This window comes from Aedes aegypti, chromosome 1 (genome assembly GCF_002204515.2).
Source record: "Aedes aegypti strain LVP_AGWG chromosome 1, AaegL5.0 Primary Assembly, whole genome shotgun sequence".
Taxonomy (NCBI): Eukaryota; Metazoa; Arthropoda; class Insecta; order Diptera; family Culicidae; genus Aedes; species Aedes aegypti.
Genome location: NC_035107.1, coordinates 66,375,255 through 66,394,519, shown reverse-complemented (window position 1 = coordinate 66,394,519; position 19,265 = coordinate 66,375,255). Strand labels below are relative to the sequence as shown.

At 32.4% G+C, this 19,265-nt stretch overlaps 1 protein-coding gene across 2 annotated transcripts in view; it reads right to left on the bottom strand.

Moving 5' to 3' along the window:
• Positions 1-19,265, bottom strand: part of LOC23687616 (protein gone early) — a 406,061-nt gene that overhangs the window by 200,716 nt on the left and 186,080 nt on the right. For both annotated transcript variants that reach the window (XM_021838631.1, XM_021838627.1), the window contains one exon: positions 5,872-6,822. In XM_021838631.1, the coding sequence (XP_021694323.1) occupies positions 5,872-6,286 (415 nt within the window). In that variant the 5' untranslated portion in view covers positions 6,287-6,822. The remainder of the gene's footprint in view (positions 1-5,871; positions 6,823-19,265) is intronic.

The window sequence follows — 19,265 nt, the reverse complement described above, 5'->3', positions numbered from 1 at the left end:
AAACAATAAATGTTTTGTTGATTTCCTCAGAGATTTATAAAAAGTATAAATCTGTGAAGGAAATCAAAAAAATTTCTTTGGATAAACTGAGAGTAGTTTTTGGATCTCGAGATGATGCTAATGCTCTCTTAGAATCCAAATTATTTTACAATTCCTGTCGTGTGTACGCACCTTATGATGCATGCGAAATTAATGGAATTATTTATGACAAGTCTTTGGACTGTGATGATATAAGAAATCATGGTTCAGGCTTTTTTAGGAACAAATCCATTTCTCCGGTCAAGATTTTGGATTGTGTTCGTTTGTCTAAATTATTCATTGATGGAAATAATTCAAAATATGTACATTCCAATTGCATCAAGATTACGTTTTCTGGATCTGTACTTCCAGATTACGTAATGGTTGATAATGTTATTTTTCACGTGAGACTTTACTATCCAAAGCTCATGCATTGTGATCGATGCCTTTTGTTTGGTCACACTTCTAATTTTTGTTCAAACAAGAAAAAATGTTCTAAATGTGGAGAACTTCATGATTCTTCTACATGTAAAGAGCAATCTGAAGTATGTATTCATTGTAAACACAAACACAATTCTTTAAACGAATTTGTTGTTTATATTGAGAATCAATCGAAATTTAACCAAAAAATTAAAAACAAAAATTTGTTGTCTTATGCTGAAGTTATGAAATCTTCAGACAACACTGCTTCACCAAACACTTTTGAAATTTTATCAAATCATGATGATGATGAATGTCATGAAAATGTTGATAATTATATATACAAACCTCCTAGCAAAAGAAAAAAGAACCATCAATAAAAAGTCGCATCAAAACCAAATGTTTGAACTTCAACCATCTACCTCGTTTGATATAAATTTTCCCCCTTTGAATAACTCTGCTTCAACTAAAAACATTCCTGGATTTCGTAAAGTAGAAGTTGACACATCCAATAATAATAGTCAGAATTCAAACAATTCACCGGATGGAAGGCATAAGGAAAATTCTGATAATTCAATTCTGGGCATTTTAGAGGAAATAATAGATTTTTTGGGATTAAGTGAATTTTGGAAAAAAAATAATAATAATCAAAATGTTTTTACCTATTTTGGCATCCTTTTTAAATAAATTGAATTCATTTGGACCCCTCATTTCTTCACTATTTTCGTCGTAATGGCTTCTATAAGTATCAATAACATGAACATTTTACAATGGAATTGCCGCAGTATCATTCCCAAAATTGATAGATTAAAAGCACTTATTAACAGTCATAATATAGATTTGTTTTGCCTAAATGAAACATGGCTAACTACATCAAAATTCTTTCGCATTCCAAAATTTAAAATATTTCGAAAAGATAGGGATTCTTCATGTGGAGGAGTACTTATTGGAATTCATGACGATATTGAATTTAAGTATTTACATTTAACATTCCATTTGCAAATTGATTACGTTGCTGTTTCTATCAAAAGAGAAAATAGTGAATTTTCTATTATTTATTTTTATATCCCACCTAATGTCAGTTTTTCGTTGTCGCAAATTAAAAGTATTTTAAATGAAATTCCTCCTCCATTTTACATATTAGGTGATTTAATGCACATAATTTTGCTTGGGGTAGCGACAAAACAGATGGTAGAGGTTCATTAATTATAGATTTAATTGATGAATTAAACTTACATATTCTCAATTATGGATCTTTTACTAGGATTGTTGTACCACGCAATAAACCTTCTTGTATTGATTTATCTCTTTGTTCTAATAGTTTATCAATGAAATCTTCTTGGAAAACTATTGATGATCCTAATGGTAGTGATCATTTACCAATTTTAATTGAAATTCAAAATCCAGCTCGCGGTAATTTATTACACGATTCTCATGTTCCTGACCTTTGTCAAAATGTTAATTGGACAAAATTTTCTGATCTTATATCCTTTTCCTTAATTAATATTAACAATCTGGATTCTCCAATTGAAAATTACAATAATTTTTCAAAATTACTAATTGATTGCTTGCGTAAATCTCAAACCAAAAAAATGGTGGGTCATAATAAAACAAAGCGTCCATGTTTCTGGTGGGATAATGAATGTTCCATTGCTCTAAAAACAAAATCAGATGCTTTTAAAAATTTTCGCAGATCAGGCTCCAGAAATGATTATTTTTTGTATTGTAAAGCCGAAGCATTGTTCATTAGACTTACTAAATCCATGAAAAGAAATTATTGGAAAAATTTTGTCCAAAATCTTGATCAGGAAACATCATTATCTACTTTGTGGTCAGTTGCAAGAAATTTAAGGAACTATGATTCGACTGTTCCTACTGTTTTGGAATATTCTGTAAAATGGATAGAGGAGTTTGCATCTAAAATTTGCCCTGATTTTGTTCCTAAATCCATCAAGTTTAAAAATAGAAGTCAAAATCATTTTCCTGAACTTTGTAATCCATTTTCATTAGCTGAATTTGATTTGGCATTGTCAATTACTAAAAATACAGCTCCAGGAATTGATAACATTAAATTTATTGTTTTGAAAAATTTACCTGATGAAGGAAAACTTCATTTACTTTCAATACATAATGATTTCTTATCTCAAAATATAATTCCCTATGAATGGCGTGTCATCACAGTCATCAGTATTCTTAAACCTGGTAGTGATCCTTTATTAGCTGATAGTAGGAGACCGATAAGTTTGTTATCATGTTTACGAAAACTTTTAGAAAGAATGATATTAAATCGTCTCGAATTATGGGCAGAGAACAATAACATTTTTTCATCTTCTCAATTTGGATTTAGAAGAGGTCGTGGCACCCGTGACTGTATTTCACAAACAGGATGTAGTTTCCACTTTTCTTGATGTTTCTGGAGCCTATGATTCTGTACTTATTGAATTACTTTTCGAAAAGATGAATCATTTAAAAATTCCAAATTTAATCACCAATTTCATTTACAATTTATTTTCTTTTAAAATTATGATTTTTTTTTCACAATGGATACTCAAAATTATCAAGATATAGTTTTTTTGGACTTCCACAAGGTTCTAGTTTGAGTCCGTTTTTATACAACTTGTTCACCAGGGATATTGCATCAATTATTCCAAATGGTTGTTATTTGCTTCAGTTTGACGATGATAATGTAATTTCTATTAGCGGCAAAAATAGAGAAGTTATTAGACATTTTATGCAATGTGCTTTGAATAATATTGATTCATGGGCTCATGAGAATGGTTTTTCATTTTCAGTTCAAAAAACTGAATACATCATATTTTCAAGAAAACATTCTAATATAACTATTAACTTGTACCTTAATGGAATTGAAATTGAACAAGTTGATGAGTATAAATATCTTGGTATATGGTTTGATTTCAAATTGAATTGGAACATTCATATTAAACAAATTCAAAAAACATGTTCGAAAAGAATTAATTTTCTTCGCACAATCACAGGTACTTGGTGGGGTGCTAATCCATCTGATTTAATAACGCTTTATAAAACTACTATACGTTCAGTTATGGAATATGGTTGCTTCGCTTTTGGAAGTACTGCAAATACATATTTTGTTAAACTTGAAAAAATACAATTTCGTTGTTTGAGAATTTGTTTGAAACTTATGAATTCAACTCATACTCAATCAACTGAAGTTCTTACCGGCATTGTTCCTCTCAAAATTCGTTTTCAAGAACTAAATTGCAAATTTTTGATTAATTGTTTCTCAAGTAATCATCCAATTATCAACATTTTGAAGTCCCTATTTGAAATTAACCCGACGAGTAAAATATTGGAATCTTATATTCATTGCTCAACTGAAAATATTGTACCAATTCCATTGAATGTTTTTTACAATTGTAAAATTGATGTTCATACATATCAACCTTTGATTGACTTGTTGTTACTTCATGAATTAAAACAATTTCCAAAACATTTACATCCTCATTTTGCCTATATCTTATTTGAGCGTAAATTTGATGGAATTGCCCCTGCAGAATTTTATTTTACAGATGGTTCATTAATTCAAGATATCGCGGGTTTTGGAGTTTATAATGAGTTTTCGGCTCACTTTTTCAAATTGCAAGCTCCTTGTTCTATTTTCTTAGCAGAATTAGTCGCTTTATACTTTGCTTGCAACTTGATTAAGGAGTGTCCACCAAATATTTATATTGTTTGTTCTGACAGCTTGAGTTGTCTTCATGCTTTGAACACCATTTCTTTTAATTTCAAAACTCATTATATATTATTTATGTTGAAACAACTTTTATTTGACTTACACTCTCAGGGATTAATCATAAAAATAATATGGATCCCTTCCCATTGCAAAATTTATGGTAATGAACAGGCTGATTTATTGGCTAAATTTGATGTTGCTCGGGGGCTTATTTATAACCGTGACATTTCTTCTTCTGAATATTATCCCAAATTAGAAGAATATTCCATTAGTAAATGGCAAATTTGTTGGAATTCTAGCGACAAAGGATGATGGTGTTATTCAAATTGTCCTAAGGTCAGTCACTTTCCTTGGTTTAAGAATATACCAGGTAGTAGAAATTTTATTTGCTCTTTTTCACGACTGATATCAAATCATTATTTGTGTAACAGTCATTTATATCGTATCAATATTAAAGATTTCAATTTGTGTGAGTGTGGAATCTCGTATGAAGACATTGATCATATTGTACTTCAATGTTCAAGATATATTTTACCGAGAGAAAAATTATTTAATAATATAATCAATTTTGGTCATCCAATTCCTGTTTTTATTCGGGATATATTGGGTACAAAGTACTACCCTATACTTAAACTCTTCTATCAATTTTTAATTGAGATCTCATGTATTGTTTGACACTCATTTTTTTTTTCAGATATCAAGATGATGTTTGGATACCAAGATGATGTTTAGTAAACCCCCTCCCTCATCCCATTTTTCAAGATATCAATACACTCTCAAATCTACATTATATTGCAGTATATGGCTCTGTTATGGTTTTTGTTTTACCGTATGAGCCTTTAGTTTTAGTTTTGTTTTTGTTTTGTAACGTTATAAGAAAAGATAAAGAGGTTTTGTGCCTCTTTGAGAAAGATTTCGAAAAGAAATCACTCAAAGGGGTTTTTCCCTCTTTCAAAATGATTGGTTAAAATAAATAAATAAATAAATAAATAAAAACTTTTTCCCTAAAATATGCCCAATTTGCAATGCATGGACGACTTTCAGTAAATTTAATTACGAAACTTTTTGCTTAAGGATGATCAAAATCTGAAATGGCCGTATTTTTGAAATCAACTTTGATGTTTTGAATCATTTTTTTCAGTTTTTTTTATTTTTTTTCAATATTTTTTTCTAAAACTTCAGGATATTTCACGACAGTCCCCCATACAACACTTTTTTGTAGGTCTTACCGTTTTCGAGTTATACGGGTTTATAAAAAACTTTTACCCTTTCCAAATGTTAGTCTAGATCGATTCTGAAAAAACAAAATATGCAAAGTATCTTAGTTTCACATACTTTTGACATCCAGAAAGTTTCATTGAATTCTGAAGGGGTGCTGCCAATCGCGTCGTGAATAATGTCTAATGTTTACAGCACTGCTCATTAAGAAATCAATTGAGGAACCCCGAAAATCATGATGGAATGTTTGACAAGATCTGGTGGCGTTCTCGGAAGAAAACCAGGTGAAATTGTTGAAATTGTTGAAGAAAATTTTGGACGGATAACTAAACAATTTCTTGGAAGAATCACTGGAGACATTAGTAGAGGAAGTAATAAAGGAATTAATTTATGAACAATTACTGGAGCAATTCTTTTAGGAGTAATCTGAACTTCGGTTACAAAAAATGGCCGTAAACCGAACAGTCGTAAACGGTCGTAAAAAGAAATTTAGCTGTACTTACTTTTGAACACATTCTTCTTCTTGCCATTAATAGGCTTATACGACTGCGCCCCCGCGACATCCGCCATATCAATCACCGACACCCCATGGCCATCCCTAGCCTTCACCAAATCCCCATTCTCCGCCCCTTCTTCCCCACCTGCTCCTCCACCACCACTATCCACATCCGTCCCTCCGACCCCCTTCACCACCTGACCACCCTTCCCCTGTTGCAACAACTTGGCCTCTTCATCGGCCGAATCGCTCGAACTGTTAACACGACCTTTCCCCGCTCCCCCATCGGATCCAAATCGACCCGATCGATTGCCATTCATATTGCTCTTCCGTGGTGGATCTTCTCCTCCACCACCATTTCCGCTAGCACCACTTCCGGATCCGGCTCCGATAGCACCACTTTTGGCGGCATTCTCTGCCATTTTGTAACGGGTTTTTTTGAACTTCAAAATTTTGACACGCGACCACTCGGACCGAGATCGGCAACAGGTCAAGGTTAGCTGTGCACCTTTCTATCTAGGTATTTTTCCGACGTATTTCTTCTCTCTTTCAAAAAATCACCACCATCACTGACCGCGACTTGGAGCGATTATTCATCTTCTGCTGATCGACGCCAGTTGGCGATGAACAAAACATCAAAACGAAGACGATTCACTTAAACACGCCGCACGATACCACTTTGTTCTTGACGAGTCGAAAAGGCGAAGACGTCGGAGATCACTTTTCCACTGCGTTTCCCTGTTTTCCACTAATCTTGGTAGATGGAATTCACAGCACGACGGTGTTCGCTCGGGTTTTCCAATTTTAAATTTTTACGATGCTTTGTTTTCTCATGGGTTTGCTGCTGTTTCTACGAGAGGGTTCACAGTTGAGAGACGTTCCCGAGGGGCATCTTCGCTGTCGAGGCACGTGGGACGTCTTCCAGTGACATGGTTGGCCCGAAGTTGAACGATGGATTCTGAAAAGAGGGAAAAGAAGAGATTTTAGTTTTGATGTTTCGATATGTATGTCGAAATATGCGAAATACGAACTACCAAGAGTATTCATTAGCATAACATACATCTAGAATAATTTCAAACAAAGCGCATAACACTGCGGAACCCGTTTCACGTCTCAAGCACAAAAATACCGCTTTTTACTAAATAAAGGGTTGCTAAATCCATTGCCGTTTTCAAAAATATCATGGCACGTTTAGTTTTTGAGATATTGACTGTTGAAAATGCAAACAAATTACGATTTCAGTCAACTTGCATGGAAGTTTGACAGCTTGGATGGCAATTTGTTCGCTTAATTCAAACTACATGTGTACAACAGTTATTATCAACAAAGTTCATAATACTTTCGACGCTCAGAAGTTTCAAAAAGTTTTATATTTTGCCATATAAGAGAAACGAAGAAGTTTGAATGGAGACTGCAGGCGTGTTCCGTCGATTGTTGCCGCTCATCGCGGTTTGGGAAGTTATGTACCTTGTATGTATGTAGTCCAACTCTCTTCTTTGCATTCTTGACGTAGCTCTGCGACATGCCGATCTTTTTAGCCAAATCACAGCTTGAGACGTTGGAATTTGCTTTAATCATCCGCTTCACCTTTCCCTCTGTCTTTTTGTTCTCCGGTCCTGGTTTTCTTCCAGCTCCTTTGCCATAGTCCAACGTTAACCGCTCCAGGAACCGCTTCAACACTCTGGAGACGGTTGAATGGTGAATGTTCAACCTTTTTCCGAACTGCCGGTGCGACAGGTCAGGAAATTCCAGATGTTTGGAAAGAATTTGTTCTCTCGACTCGCGTTGGTTCACCTCCATTTTCGTTGAATCGAAAAACACGACTTCGAGTTTGACAGCAGGTAAACAATACACATCAATGAGAAAGTGTGCGAAATTCGGTTGAATTTTACCCAATGGTAGAAAAGTTATGCCCTGTTGAATGTGTCGCAATAATTTCGTGTTCGTCCTTATTAAATTTATACTCCTTCGGTAACCTTTTTCAAGTGACACATTACACCGGATGACAAATAATCCCAAAAAATAGATTATTCTAAATGACCCAATTGTTTCACGTATTTCGAAATCAAGTTAATTTTCCTTCGTACCCAAAGAAGTTATGTCAAAGCTAGAGAATGACATAGCGTATAGTTTAAATTACTTAGTTGTTTTATAAGAAGAACAATTCATCAGAAGAAGAATTTACCAGGAAGAAATTTTTGAACGACATATAGTATTAATTTCGTAATTAATCTATAGATGATTTCTGAGAAGTCCTCCAGAGATTCCAATTTAAATTATTCAAGGCACTTTCAAAGAATTTCTCGACAATTTTCCCTGCAATCCTACCATAAATGTCTGCACAAAGCCTACTAGTTTTTAAGAGAACTTTTTAGTGTGAGCTTCAATGAAATCCTAGGAGGAAAACTTGATGAAACCCTGTAGAGAATTCTTAAGATTTTTAGAATAAATTACTGTAGGAGTTCCTCCAGCCCTCTTTCCCTATGAATTTGCCCACAGGTTCATCTAGGACTTATTTCAAAGGTTCGTAAATATGTGGCATTGTGACGATTTCAGACTTTACAATATGGCAACACTGCTTTGTCTATTTGTGTAGATCCGTACAAAATTTTTGAAGTCTTTATATCAAAAGTATGGCCTGAAAGGTCATAAAATGGTCAAATATTACGAACTGTAACTTTTGAACGATCCTTTAAGGCTTTACTTTTACCACCAATACAAGCCATTTAACGGCTTGGACTGCGTAGATGTTTATGGGTTTTCATACAGCAATGAGTTAATGACAATACTGGTCCACTGTGGCTAACGGAAAGGCCAAAGGAAGTAGTCTTTGATAGTTGTCAGTTGGAAATCTTTGGCGCTTAATTTGACATTTAGAAGCTAACTTAAAAAATAGCGTCAATCATTCAAAATATTTTTCAATGAAACTAAGAAACGATAGGTGGTGTAATATTTAGATACTTTTTACCAATCTTCTTAAAAAAATATGTGTTGGCGCGTTAACCGGGCGAAGTGGTCGCGTATAAATAGCAAATCGGACGCATTCTAGAATGTTCGCGACACGTGTTTCGGTAGCGCATGGAACATTCTCGATGCGTCATCACTCATCGTCACACTGCTACTTAGGTGAGTTCCATGTGAGTGTCGTGATTTCCAAAATGAAGTTTACGGTGCTCTCTCACTAGCACTCAGTACTAACACTCACGCCCATCGATGGTACTCTTGATTACAGAGGTGTCGGCAGGGTGGGTCGTGTTGGGGACTGCATTCGGAGTGAATTTAAAATTTACTCGCATACGGCTCGTTCCGTATGGAACAATATGATTGGAGTTCCTGAAATATACTGAAAGGTTTCCCAGAGCATTTTCCTTCGGGAACAATTCCTTGAAGAATATCCGAAGGAAATTTAGGTAAAATTTCGACAAAAATGCTTCGATATTTTTTTTTTTTTTTTTTTGGACTCCAATAGATATCCTTGTACACATTTGCAAACATTTTTTGATTGTTTGTAGAATTGCTGGATTATTTGATGAATTCATGTAGTGTTGAAGAATCCCAGATGAATCTGTAAAAAAATCTAGAAGATAATTCATGTATTATTTTTTCGATTAACACACCGAGGACGAAGCCTCAAAATCAGTTGGAACGCTAAATTCAACCCACTATATCTCGGCTGTCCTAAGCCCGATTTACAAAATTTTGGCACCTACAGAAATGTATGGGCTTCTAGATTCATGTCAGATTTTTGAAATATTTTTGGGAACTACTGTTTGATTTGTAGTACTTAAAACACCGGAGCAAGTCCTAAAAAAAATTCTAACCAGCGGTAATTTGTAGATAACTTAGAATTTATCGCGATAACCTATAGATTTTTTTATGGTATGATGATTGTTTTAGTGTAATCTAACAATTGACATTGAATTTTTGATTGTTAGCCGTTCAAAGAACTACAATTCATTCACAAAACTGCGTAGAATACAGAAAAAATACATTTTCAATTATAACTTGAAATTTACCGCGATGACCCAAACATTTTATGGTCTTAAAATATACTCATATTTAAGGCCATCAAATTTGCCGAACACTGATAATAAATTTCTGTTGGAAAAACTACAACATTTTCACAAAATAGTGAAAAATACAGGAAAATACAGGTTTTCTACAGTTATTTCATATATATCGCAATGAGTCATCAGTTTTATAATTTTAATCTCTTTGTTTGTTCATGAGAAACAAATTTCCTGAACATCGTTGATCGCTGTTTGTTTAAAGAACTACAATAAATTCACAAATCTGCGTAGAATACAGAAAAAAATACATTTTCAACTATAACTTAAAATTTATCGTGATGACCCAAACATTTTATGATCTTAGAATATACTCATATTTAAGGCCATCAGATTTGCAGGAAACTGATAATAAATTTCTGTTGGAAAAACTACAATATTTTCACAAAATAGTGAAAAATACAGGAAAATACAGGTTTTCTACAGTAATTTCATATTTATCGCAATGAGTCATCAGTTTTATAATTTTAAACTCTTTGTTTGTTCATGAGAAACAAATTTCATGAACATTGTTGATCGCTGTTTGTTTAAAGAACTACAATATATTCACAAATCTGCGTAGAATACAGAAAAAATACATTTTCAACTATAACTTGAAATATATCGCGATGACCCAAACATTTTATGATCTAAGAATATACTCATATTTAAAGCCATCAAATTTGCAGAACACTGATAATAAATTTCTGTTGGAAAAACTACAATATCTTCACAAAATAGTGAAAAATACAGGAAAATACAGGTTTTCTACAGTTATTTCATATATATCGCAATGAGTCATCAGTTTTATAATTTTAATCCCTTTGTTTGTTCATGAGAAACAAATTTCCTGAACATCGTTGATCGCTGTTTGTTTAAAGAACTACAATAAATTCACAAATCTGCGTAGAATACAGAAAAAAATACATTTTCAACTATAACTTGAAATTTATCGTGATGACCCAAACATTTTATGATCTTAGAATATACTCATATTTAAGGCCATCAGATTTGCAGGAAACTGATAGTAAATTTCTGTTGGAAAAACTACAATATTTTCACAAAATAGTAAAAAAAATACAGGAAAATACAGGTTTTCTACAGTAATTTCATATTTATCGCAATGAGTCATCAGTTTTATAATTTTAAACTCTTTGTTTGTTCATGAGAAACAAATTCCATGAACATCGTTGATCGCTGTTTGTTCAAAGATCTACAATATATTCACAAAATCGTGTATAATACAGAAAAATCTTAAATTTCTGCTGCAATGTATTGATTGCCTCTAGATCAATTAAAAGATTTGAAGTATTTTTAGTTATGAAAATAAATATATTTACAGAACATTTTTGATGTTTTTTAAAGAACTACAACAATTTCACAAAACTATGAATAATACAGGGAAATTACGATCCTAACAACAGTTTGAAATTCATTGCAATGATACATGTATTTTGTGATTTTAAAATATTGTCATATTTAGAATTATCAAGTTTTCACAATATAATCGATGAAACTTTATTAAAAGAACTACAATATTTTCACAAATTACCATATAATACAGAAATATTCTGTTGCTACCGAAGTTTGATAATTTTATCATCTATATAATTTTCTAAATCGTTGTGTATTTTCAATAAAAATAAATGTGCTCAAAATTATTAGAAGCTGTTTGTTTGTTTGTTCCTTTGGAATATTGTAAAACTTTCTAATTATGAAAACATAACCCAATTACGAACTGTAGCGGAAATTAATCCGAGGTACATTCGATTTGCATAATCTGGCAGGATAAATAACGAAATTCTTATTATGTAATGCTTTTTATCCAGTATGTTCGTCACGAAATCTGTTTACCGTGAGCGGAATAGGAACACTTAGATGCAGTAACAGTTTCAATTTAATATGTTTTATGAATGTTTTTAAAATAATTTCTATTTTAACGCTGATCATCTATACTTGGAGCTACATTGTAACATAAAAAAAGTATTGATCGACTCAATAGTTATTTTAAAATGAACCTTCGAACACCTTACTTCCCTTAAATGAGAGGAATATGGTGCACAGATGGTACTCTATCTCTTTTCCCTGCGAAATAGGAAAACTACGGTGATAGTAAACAGTACGATGTGGTTAAACATTAAAATATCTGTAAGTTTTCCATAGCAATAGGTAAACGAAAGTTTTTTATTGCGTTCAACATTCTATTGTGATTGTAGTTCTTTTAAGAATAAAATGATAGTATTTTGAAGCAGATTTTTTAAGATGTGTCATGTTCAAATATTATTAAAGTAAAGCTGGTTGAATCGATTCGTAGCCGTGCGGTTAGTGTCACCGAGGCATTTATCCGCATCGTGCTAAGGAGTGTGGGTTCGATTCCCGCCTCAGGTCGAAAAACTTTTCGAGAGGAATGTTTTCCGACTGTGCCACTGGGCGTTGCATGCTAGTCCGTTGTCTAGTGTGGTGCTTCCTTCAAAGGGCAAATAGCCCACTGGAAGCATTAACGTGTAGTGTCTCTTTTTTTTTAACTGTTTAAGTTACTACATGGTAGTTAAAAGTATATGCTATTTGTACAAAATAAAAATGGATCTGAAAAAGTGACATGAAAATGGGTTATCAATTAAGCCCTAGCTGATACAGTGATTAGGGTAACTGCATATTTGAAATATTTACCTTTATATTTTTATTCTTATTCTTATTATAGGTTATTAGATAGATGACATCAAACATGTTCTTCTTTTTTTTATGAGAAAGTTTTGAACCATAAAATATAAGTCATTGCGTGAAATTATTAAATTACAAAAGAGTTCTTAGTTTTGAATAAATTATTTAATGAAAATATGTTAGTTCTTTGAACTAACACGTATCAATTTTCGTGAACATGAAAATGGTTTGAATTAATAAAATCAATGCGTCATCGCAATGAATATCAAACTACACTAGATATGAGAAAATTTATAAATTGTAAAATTCATGGGTAATAGCGATTATTTTAAACTAGGTATTGCTGAAACTTTTTTTTCTGCCATATGCTAAGCAGTTCAATATATATGTTGTAATTCGTTAAATGTACAAATTACAATGAAAAATGTTTGGTAATATAAATTCGAACTTCATTGTTAGATAAGTTCCACGTTGTGTACGAACAAACGCTAAATTTTTATAGACTAGCTCCAGTGTTTGTAGTACTACAAATCAAACAATAGATTCCAAGCACATTTCTATAACCGCACATGAATCTACAAATAAGGACAAACTAATTAATTGCGTTATTATAAGTAAATGTCATTGCGACAATAATGGATTAGCTACAATTTGTAGTTGTAAGTTTCAAATATGAGAATAGTTTAAAACCACAAAATCTATGGGTCGTTGCGGTGAATATGAAGTAAGATAGTTGAAGGTATTTTTTCTGTATTATTTACAAATTTTTGAGAATGGTTTAATGCTTTGGAGAAACTATAAAATTTGCTCAGTTAATTTATGGTTTATAATATGAAAAAATATAATAAAATCATTAAAATGATAACTCCTTGCCACAATTATTATATTGCAACGGAAATCTGATATACTTCTGTTCTTCTTCTTCTTCTTCTTTCTGGCGTTATGTCCCCACTGGGACAAAGCCTGCTCTCAGCTTAGTGTTCTTATGAGCACTTCCACAGTTATTAACTGAGAGCTTTCTATGCCAATTGACCATTTTCGCATGTGTATATCGTGTGGCAGGTACGAAGATACTCTATGCCCTGGGATGTCGAGAAAATTTCCAACCAGAAAAGATCCTCGACCGGTGGGATTCGAACCCACGACCCTCAGCTTGGTCTTGCTGAATAGCTGCGCGTTTACCGCTACGGCTATCTGGGCCCCATTTCTGTTATAATACATAATAATACATAGATATGATTTGTGCAAATATTATCAACTAGTGGTCCCGGCAAACTTCGTTTTGTCATCAAGTAGGCTGTTGAAAAACGCTATGGATCGTCCCATATACAATGACAGTTCCGTTCACGCTCATTTTCCCCCACTTTTCCGGTGAATATCCTGGGATTTTTATACATTCAAACACCTCGGAACCCTTGAGGAACAAAACGGAGAAATTATCATTCAAATACGTTGACGCGTTCGTTAGCCATTTCGTGACATACAAACACCACTCCATTTTTATTTATATAGATAAATAGAAATTGTTATATTACCAATTTTGTAAACTGTTTGTCGTGCTTTGAAAACAGAAATAATAACTGCTCTATTTTTTATATTTATTACGTTGGGAATATTTCAAATCGTAAACGCAACTATTATGAAAACGCAACCATAGTCAGAAACTGTTCTGTATTATTCGTGATTTTGTGAAAATATTGTTAGTTCTTAGAGCAAATAGCCATTATAATTGTTGAGAAAGTTTGTTTTTTTTTTCAAAACTTAATAACGGTTTCAAATAATAAAATCAATTAGTCATCTTGAATAATATGAAACAAGAAAAGCAATAGTATATTCTTGTATTACATGGTATTTTGTGAAAATATTGAAGTTTTCTAACGATTTATACAAGCTTACCAACTCTAAATGAAAATATTTTATTTAACATTTTCAAATCATAAAATCCATGGAACATTGTGGTCAATTTCAGGTTTTTATTACGATCTAACTTTTCTGGTATTTTCCACAGTTTTGTGTAAATGTTTTAGTTCTTCAGAAATCACTAAAAATGTTATGTAGATATATTTACTTTTATATATAATTATGCTCCAAACCCTTAAAATTCTATGGTCTGGAGGCAATCAGTTATTTGCATTTGGCTGACAAAACGTCGAAAGGTTGGAATTGGAAGAGAACGAAATGATCTTGGAAGAATTATTCTCTTCCGAAAGAATAAATAATTCGATATTTTTTCTTTTCGATGTGTTATTCCTTTCGACGTTTTGACATTCAACGTTTGTTGCTGTGTTCTATCAATTTATATATGAATCTGAAAAATTCTAAACCGTGGAGATTATAAGCAATTTTGAAATTACAGGAGAAATTTTAAATGTTTCTGTATTATACATGATTTTCGAACACACTTATTTTTCTTGAAAATTTACAACAATTTAGAAAATTATACAGATGATAAAATGTTCAAACTTCGGTAGCAACAGAATATTTTTGTATTATACGGTATTTTGTGAAAATATTGTAGTTCTTTCAATAAAATTTCATCGATTATGTTGTGCAAACTTGACAACCCTAAATATGAGAATATTTTAAAATAAAAAAACCCATGGATTATTGCAAAAAAATCAAACTGTTGTTAAGATCGTATTTTTCCTGTATTATTCACAGTTTTGCGAAAAAGTTGTCGTTCTTTGAAAAACATAAAACATGTTTTAAAAAATGTGTATATTTTTATGTCTCACAATTGAAGCATTGTCTTTAAATTGATAAGGTCTAGAGACAACCAATTAATTGTAGAAGAAATTTCAGAATTTAATACAGAAAATTACAATACAAGATTTTGTGAAAGCATTGTAGTTCTTTGAACAACGATATCAATGATCAACGATGTTCAGAAAATTTGTTTCTCATGAACATACAAAGAGATCAAAATTATAAAACTGATGAGTCATTGCGATAAATATGAAATTATTGTAGAAAACCTGTATTTTTCTGCATTTTTCACTATTTCGTAAAAATATTGTAGTTTTTCCAACAGTGTTCTGCGAATGTGATGGCCTTAAAAATGAATATATTTTAAGATCATAAAATGTTTGGATCATCGCGATAAATTTCAAGTTATAGTTGAAAATGTATTTTTTCTGTATTCTACGCAGTTTTGTGAATATATTGTAGTTCTTTGAACAAACAGCAATCAAAAATGTTCAGAAAATTTGTTTCTCATGAACAAACAATGAGATTAAAATTATAAAACTGATGACTCATTGCGATAAATATGAAATTACTGTAGAAAACCTGTATTTTCCTGTATTTTTCACTATTTTGTGAAAATATTGTAGTTTTTCCAACAGAAATTTATTATCAGTGTTCTGCAAATTTGATGGCCTTAAATATGAGTATATTTTAAGATCATTAAACGTTTGGGTCATCGCGATAAATTTCAAGTTATAATTGAAAATGTATTTTTTTTCTGTATTCTACGCAGATTTGTGAATATATTGTAGTTCTTTGAACAAACAGCGATCAACGATGTTCAGGAAATTTGTTTCTCATGAACACACAAAGAGTTTAAAATTATTAAACTGATGAGTCATTGCGATAAACATGAAATAAATGTAGAAAACCTGTATTTTCCTGTATTTTTCACTATTTTGTGAAAATATTGTAGTTTTTCCAACAGAAATATATTATCAGTGTTCTGCAAATTAAATGGCCTTGAATATGATTATATTTTAAGATCATAAAACGTTTGGGTCATAGCGATAAATTTCAAGTTATAGTTGAAAATGTATTTTTTCCTGTATTCTACTCAGTTTTGTGAATATATTGTAGTTCTTTGAACAAACAGCGATGAACAATGTTCAGGAAATTTGTTTCTCATGAACAAACAATGAGATTAAAATTAAAAACTGATGACTCATTGCGATAAATATGAAATTACTGTAGAAAACCTGTATTTTCCTGTATTTTTCACTATTTTGTGAAAATATTGTAGTTTTTCCAACAGAAATTTATTATCAGTGTTCTGCAAATTTGATGGCCTTAAATATGAGTATATTTTAAGATCATTAAACGTTTGGGTCATCGCGATAAATTTCAAGTTATAATTGAAAATGTATTTTTTTCTGTATTCTACGCAGATTTGTGAATATATTGTAGTTCTTTGAACAAACAGCGATCAACGATTTTCAGGAAATTTGTTTCTCATGAACATACAAAGAGTTTAAAATTATAAAACTGATGAGTCATTGCGATAAACATGAAATTACTATAAAAAACCTGTATTTTCCTGTATTTTTCACTATTTTGTGAAAATATTGTAGTTTTTCCAACAGAAATATATTATCAGTGTTCTGCAAATTTGATGGCCTTAAATATGAGTATATTTTAAGATCATAAAATGTTTGGGTCATCGCGATGAATTTTAAGTTATAATTGAAAATGTATTTTTTCTGTATTCTACGCAGTTTTGTGAATATATTGTAGTTCTTTGAACGGCTAACAATCAAAAATTCAATGTCAATTGTTAGATTACACTAATACGATCATCATACAATAAAAAATCTATAGGTTATCGCGATAAATTCTAAGTTATCTACAAATTACCGCCGGTTAGAAATTTTTTTAGGACTTGCTCCGGTGTTTTAAGTACTACAAATCAAACAGTAGTTCCCAAAAATATTTCAAAAATCTGACATGAATCTAGAAGCCCATACATTTCTGTAGGTGCCAAAATTTTGTAAATCGGGCTTAGGACAGCCGAGATATAGTAAGTTGAATTTAGCGTTCCAACTGATTTTGAGGCTTCGTCGTCCGTGTAAGTGACGAATATCTTAGGCGGACAAGTGTTAATATTGGATAAAACTCCGTAGAAATTCATAAAAATATGTTGAATGAATCCCAGAAATTATGTCTGTGAAAATCGCTGTTAATATATGCAAGAATTGCAGTAGAAATTGCAGACCGGTTATGAGTAATATAAGAAGAATGAAATGAAATAATTCTGACACAATCCTTGGATGATGTTGGTCGCGAGGAATATGCCTGACGGCGTCCACCAAAAAAGTTTGGTATAGAGGATGCCTTATTGAACCCTAAAAAATTTGAGATCCGAAATCAGGCAGAAACAATTTTCCGAAAAAAAAAAATCTTGCAGTACTCTTTAGTGAAAGTCTTTAATTCAGCATTTTTCCGATGGATATTCCTGAGTTTTTCCACTGTTTTTCTAACTCAAGCATAGCCCTTTCGGAGTTCAAACTCGGATTTCCTCCAAGATTTTTGTTTAGAAGTCTTTTCTCGAACTCAATAAGTATTCTTTTAGAATATCTTCAAATATTACTCCAAAGATTTCTGCAGGGATTTTTTGGGATCCCCTAAAAAATCAGCTGGTATTCAGATTTTTTCTGAAAATACCTTCAGGAAATACAACAATGGTTCTTTCCAGAATTCGTTCAAGAATTCGACTACGTATTCTTGAAGAAATTTTCCAAAGAAGTCGTCAAGGAATTCACCCAGAAATTCTTCCAGGAATTTGCTAGCGAGCTCTAATTGATAAACTCATGCAGGAGAGAACTTGCGCGAAAATCACTGAAGTTTTAAGTAAGTTTTGGATGATTAGATAACAAACAATCTTACTTGAGACATTATTCGTGAATCTTTGGAAGAGACTACAGAAGTAATCCCTAGATTAAATGCTGGGTCCCGAGTAACACATATGTTATAATTGTGTATTATCAACTTATATATGACTAGTTTTGGTTATATATCAGTTGATAATACACAATTATAACATGTGTGTTGCTGAGGGTGAATCTCTAGAGAAATTTCCTGTAGAAATTCCTGGAAAAAATTCACGAGGAATCCCTGTTTTTCCTGACATTATCCCTGAACGATTATCTTCAATCCTATATTCAAAGAATCATTTTTGAGGATTTTCCAGTATGAATCTCAGTAGGAACTGTTGGAGGATATTCTAGAAGAACAACTGGAGGAATCGGTAGAATCACTGGAAATATCTCTAAAGGAAATCCTGGGAGAATTCCTAAGAATTTTTTTTTTTTTTGAGAAAATAATTTCTACTGAAGTATTTCTTTAAGCGAATTCCGAAACAGGGGAACATCTAAGCATTATTTTCCAAATCACATAAGAAATTTTAGAGCTTTGGACAATTATTGGAGGAATTCCTGAATAAGTCACTGAATGTATTTCTGAACAAATATCAAAAAAAAAACATCCCTAAGGCTTTTCTTTGAGCAATCTGCAAAGAAATCAGTGATACCTCGTAGTTACACAGCCCACTCGGAACTCATTCTGAAATATCTACCAAGATCGTTCTCAGAGAATTGATCCTGTAATTCTTTCGAAATTCCGCAGAGAATTGCGAATGAAATTTTTCAGAAATAATAACAATTTATAATGGAGCTCCTGACTTCTGGAGCTTCTGGAATTTGGGCTATGAAAAACTTCTATTCCGAGGATCAAACATGTCGCGCGTTTGTCGAGTGAGAGTGAAAAAAAAACCGCGATCACTTAGTTGTTCTTCCGACCTTGACGCTTGCTCCTGCGGGGGCCGGCGATGAGGGCAGGATCAAACATGTCGCGCGTCGATCGAGTAAAGTGAAAAAGTGCCGCTTTCGATTAGTTCTTTTTGATCTTCCGACGTTGACGCTTGCTCCTGGGCAGTGCGTCAAGAAAGCCCGAG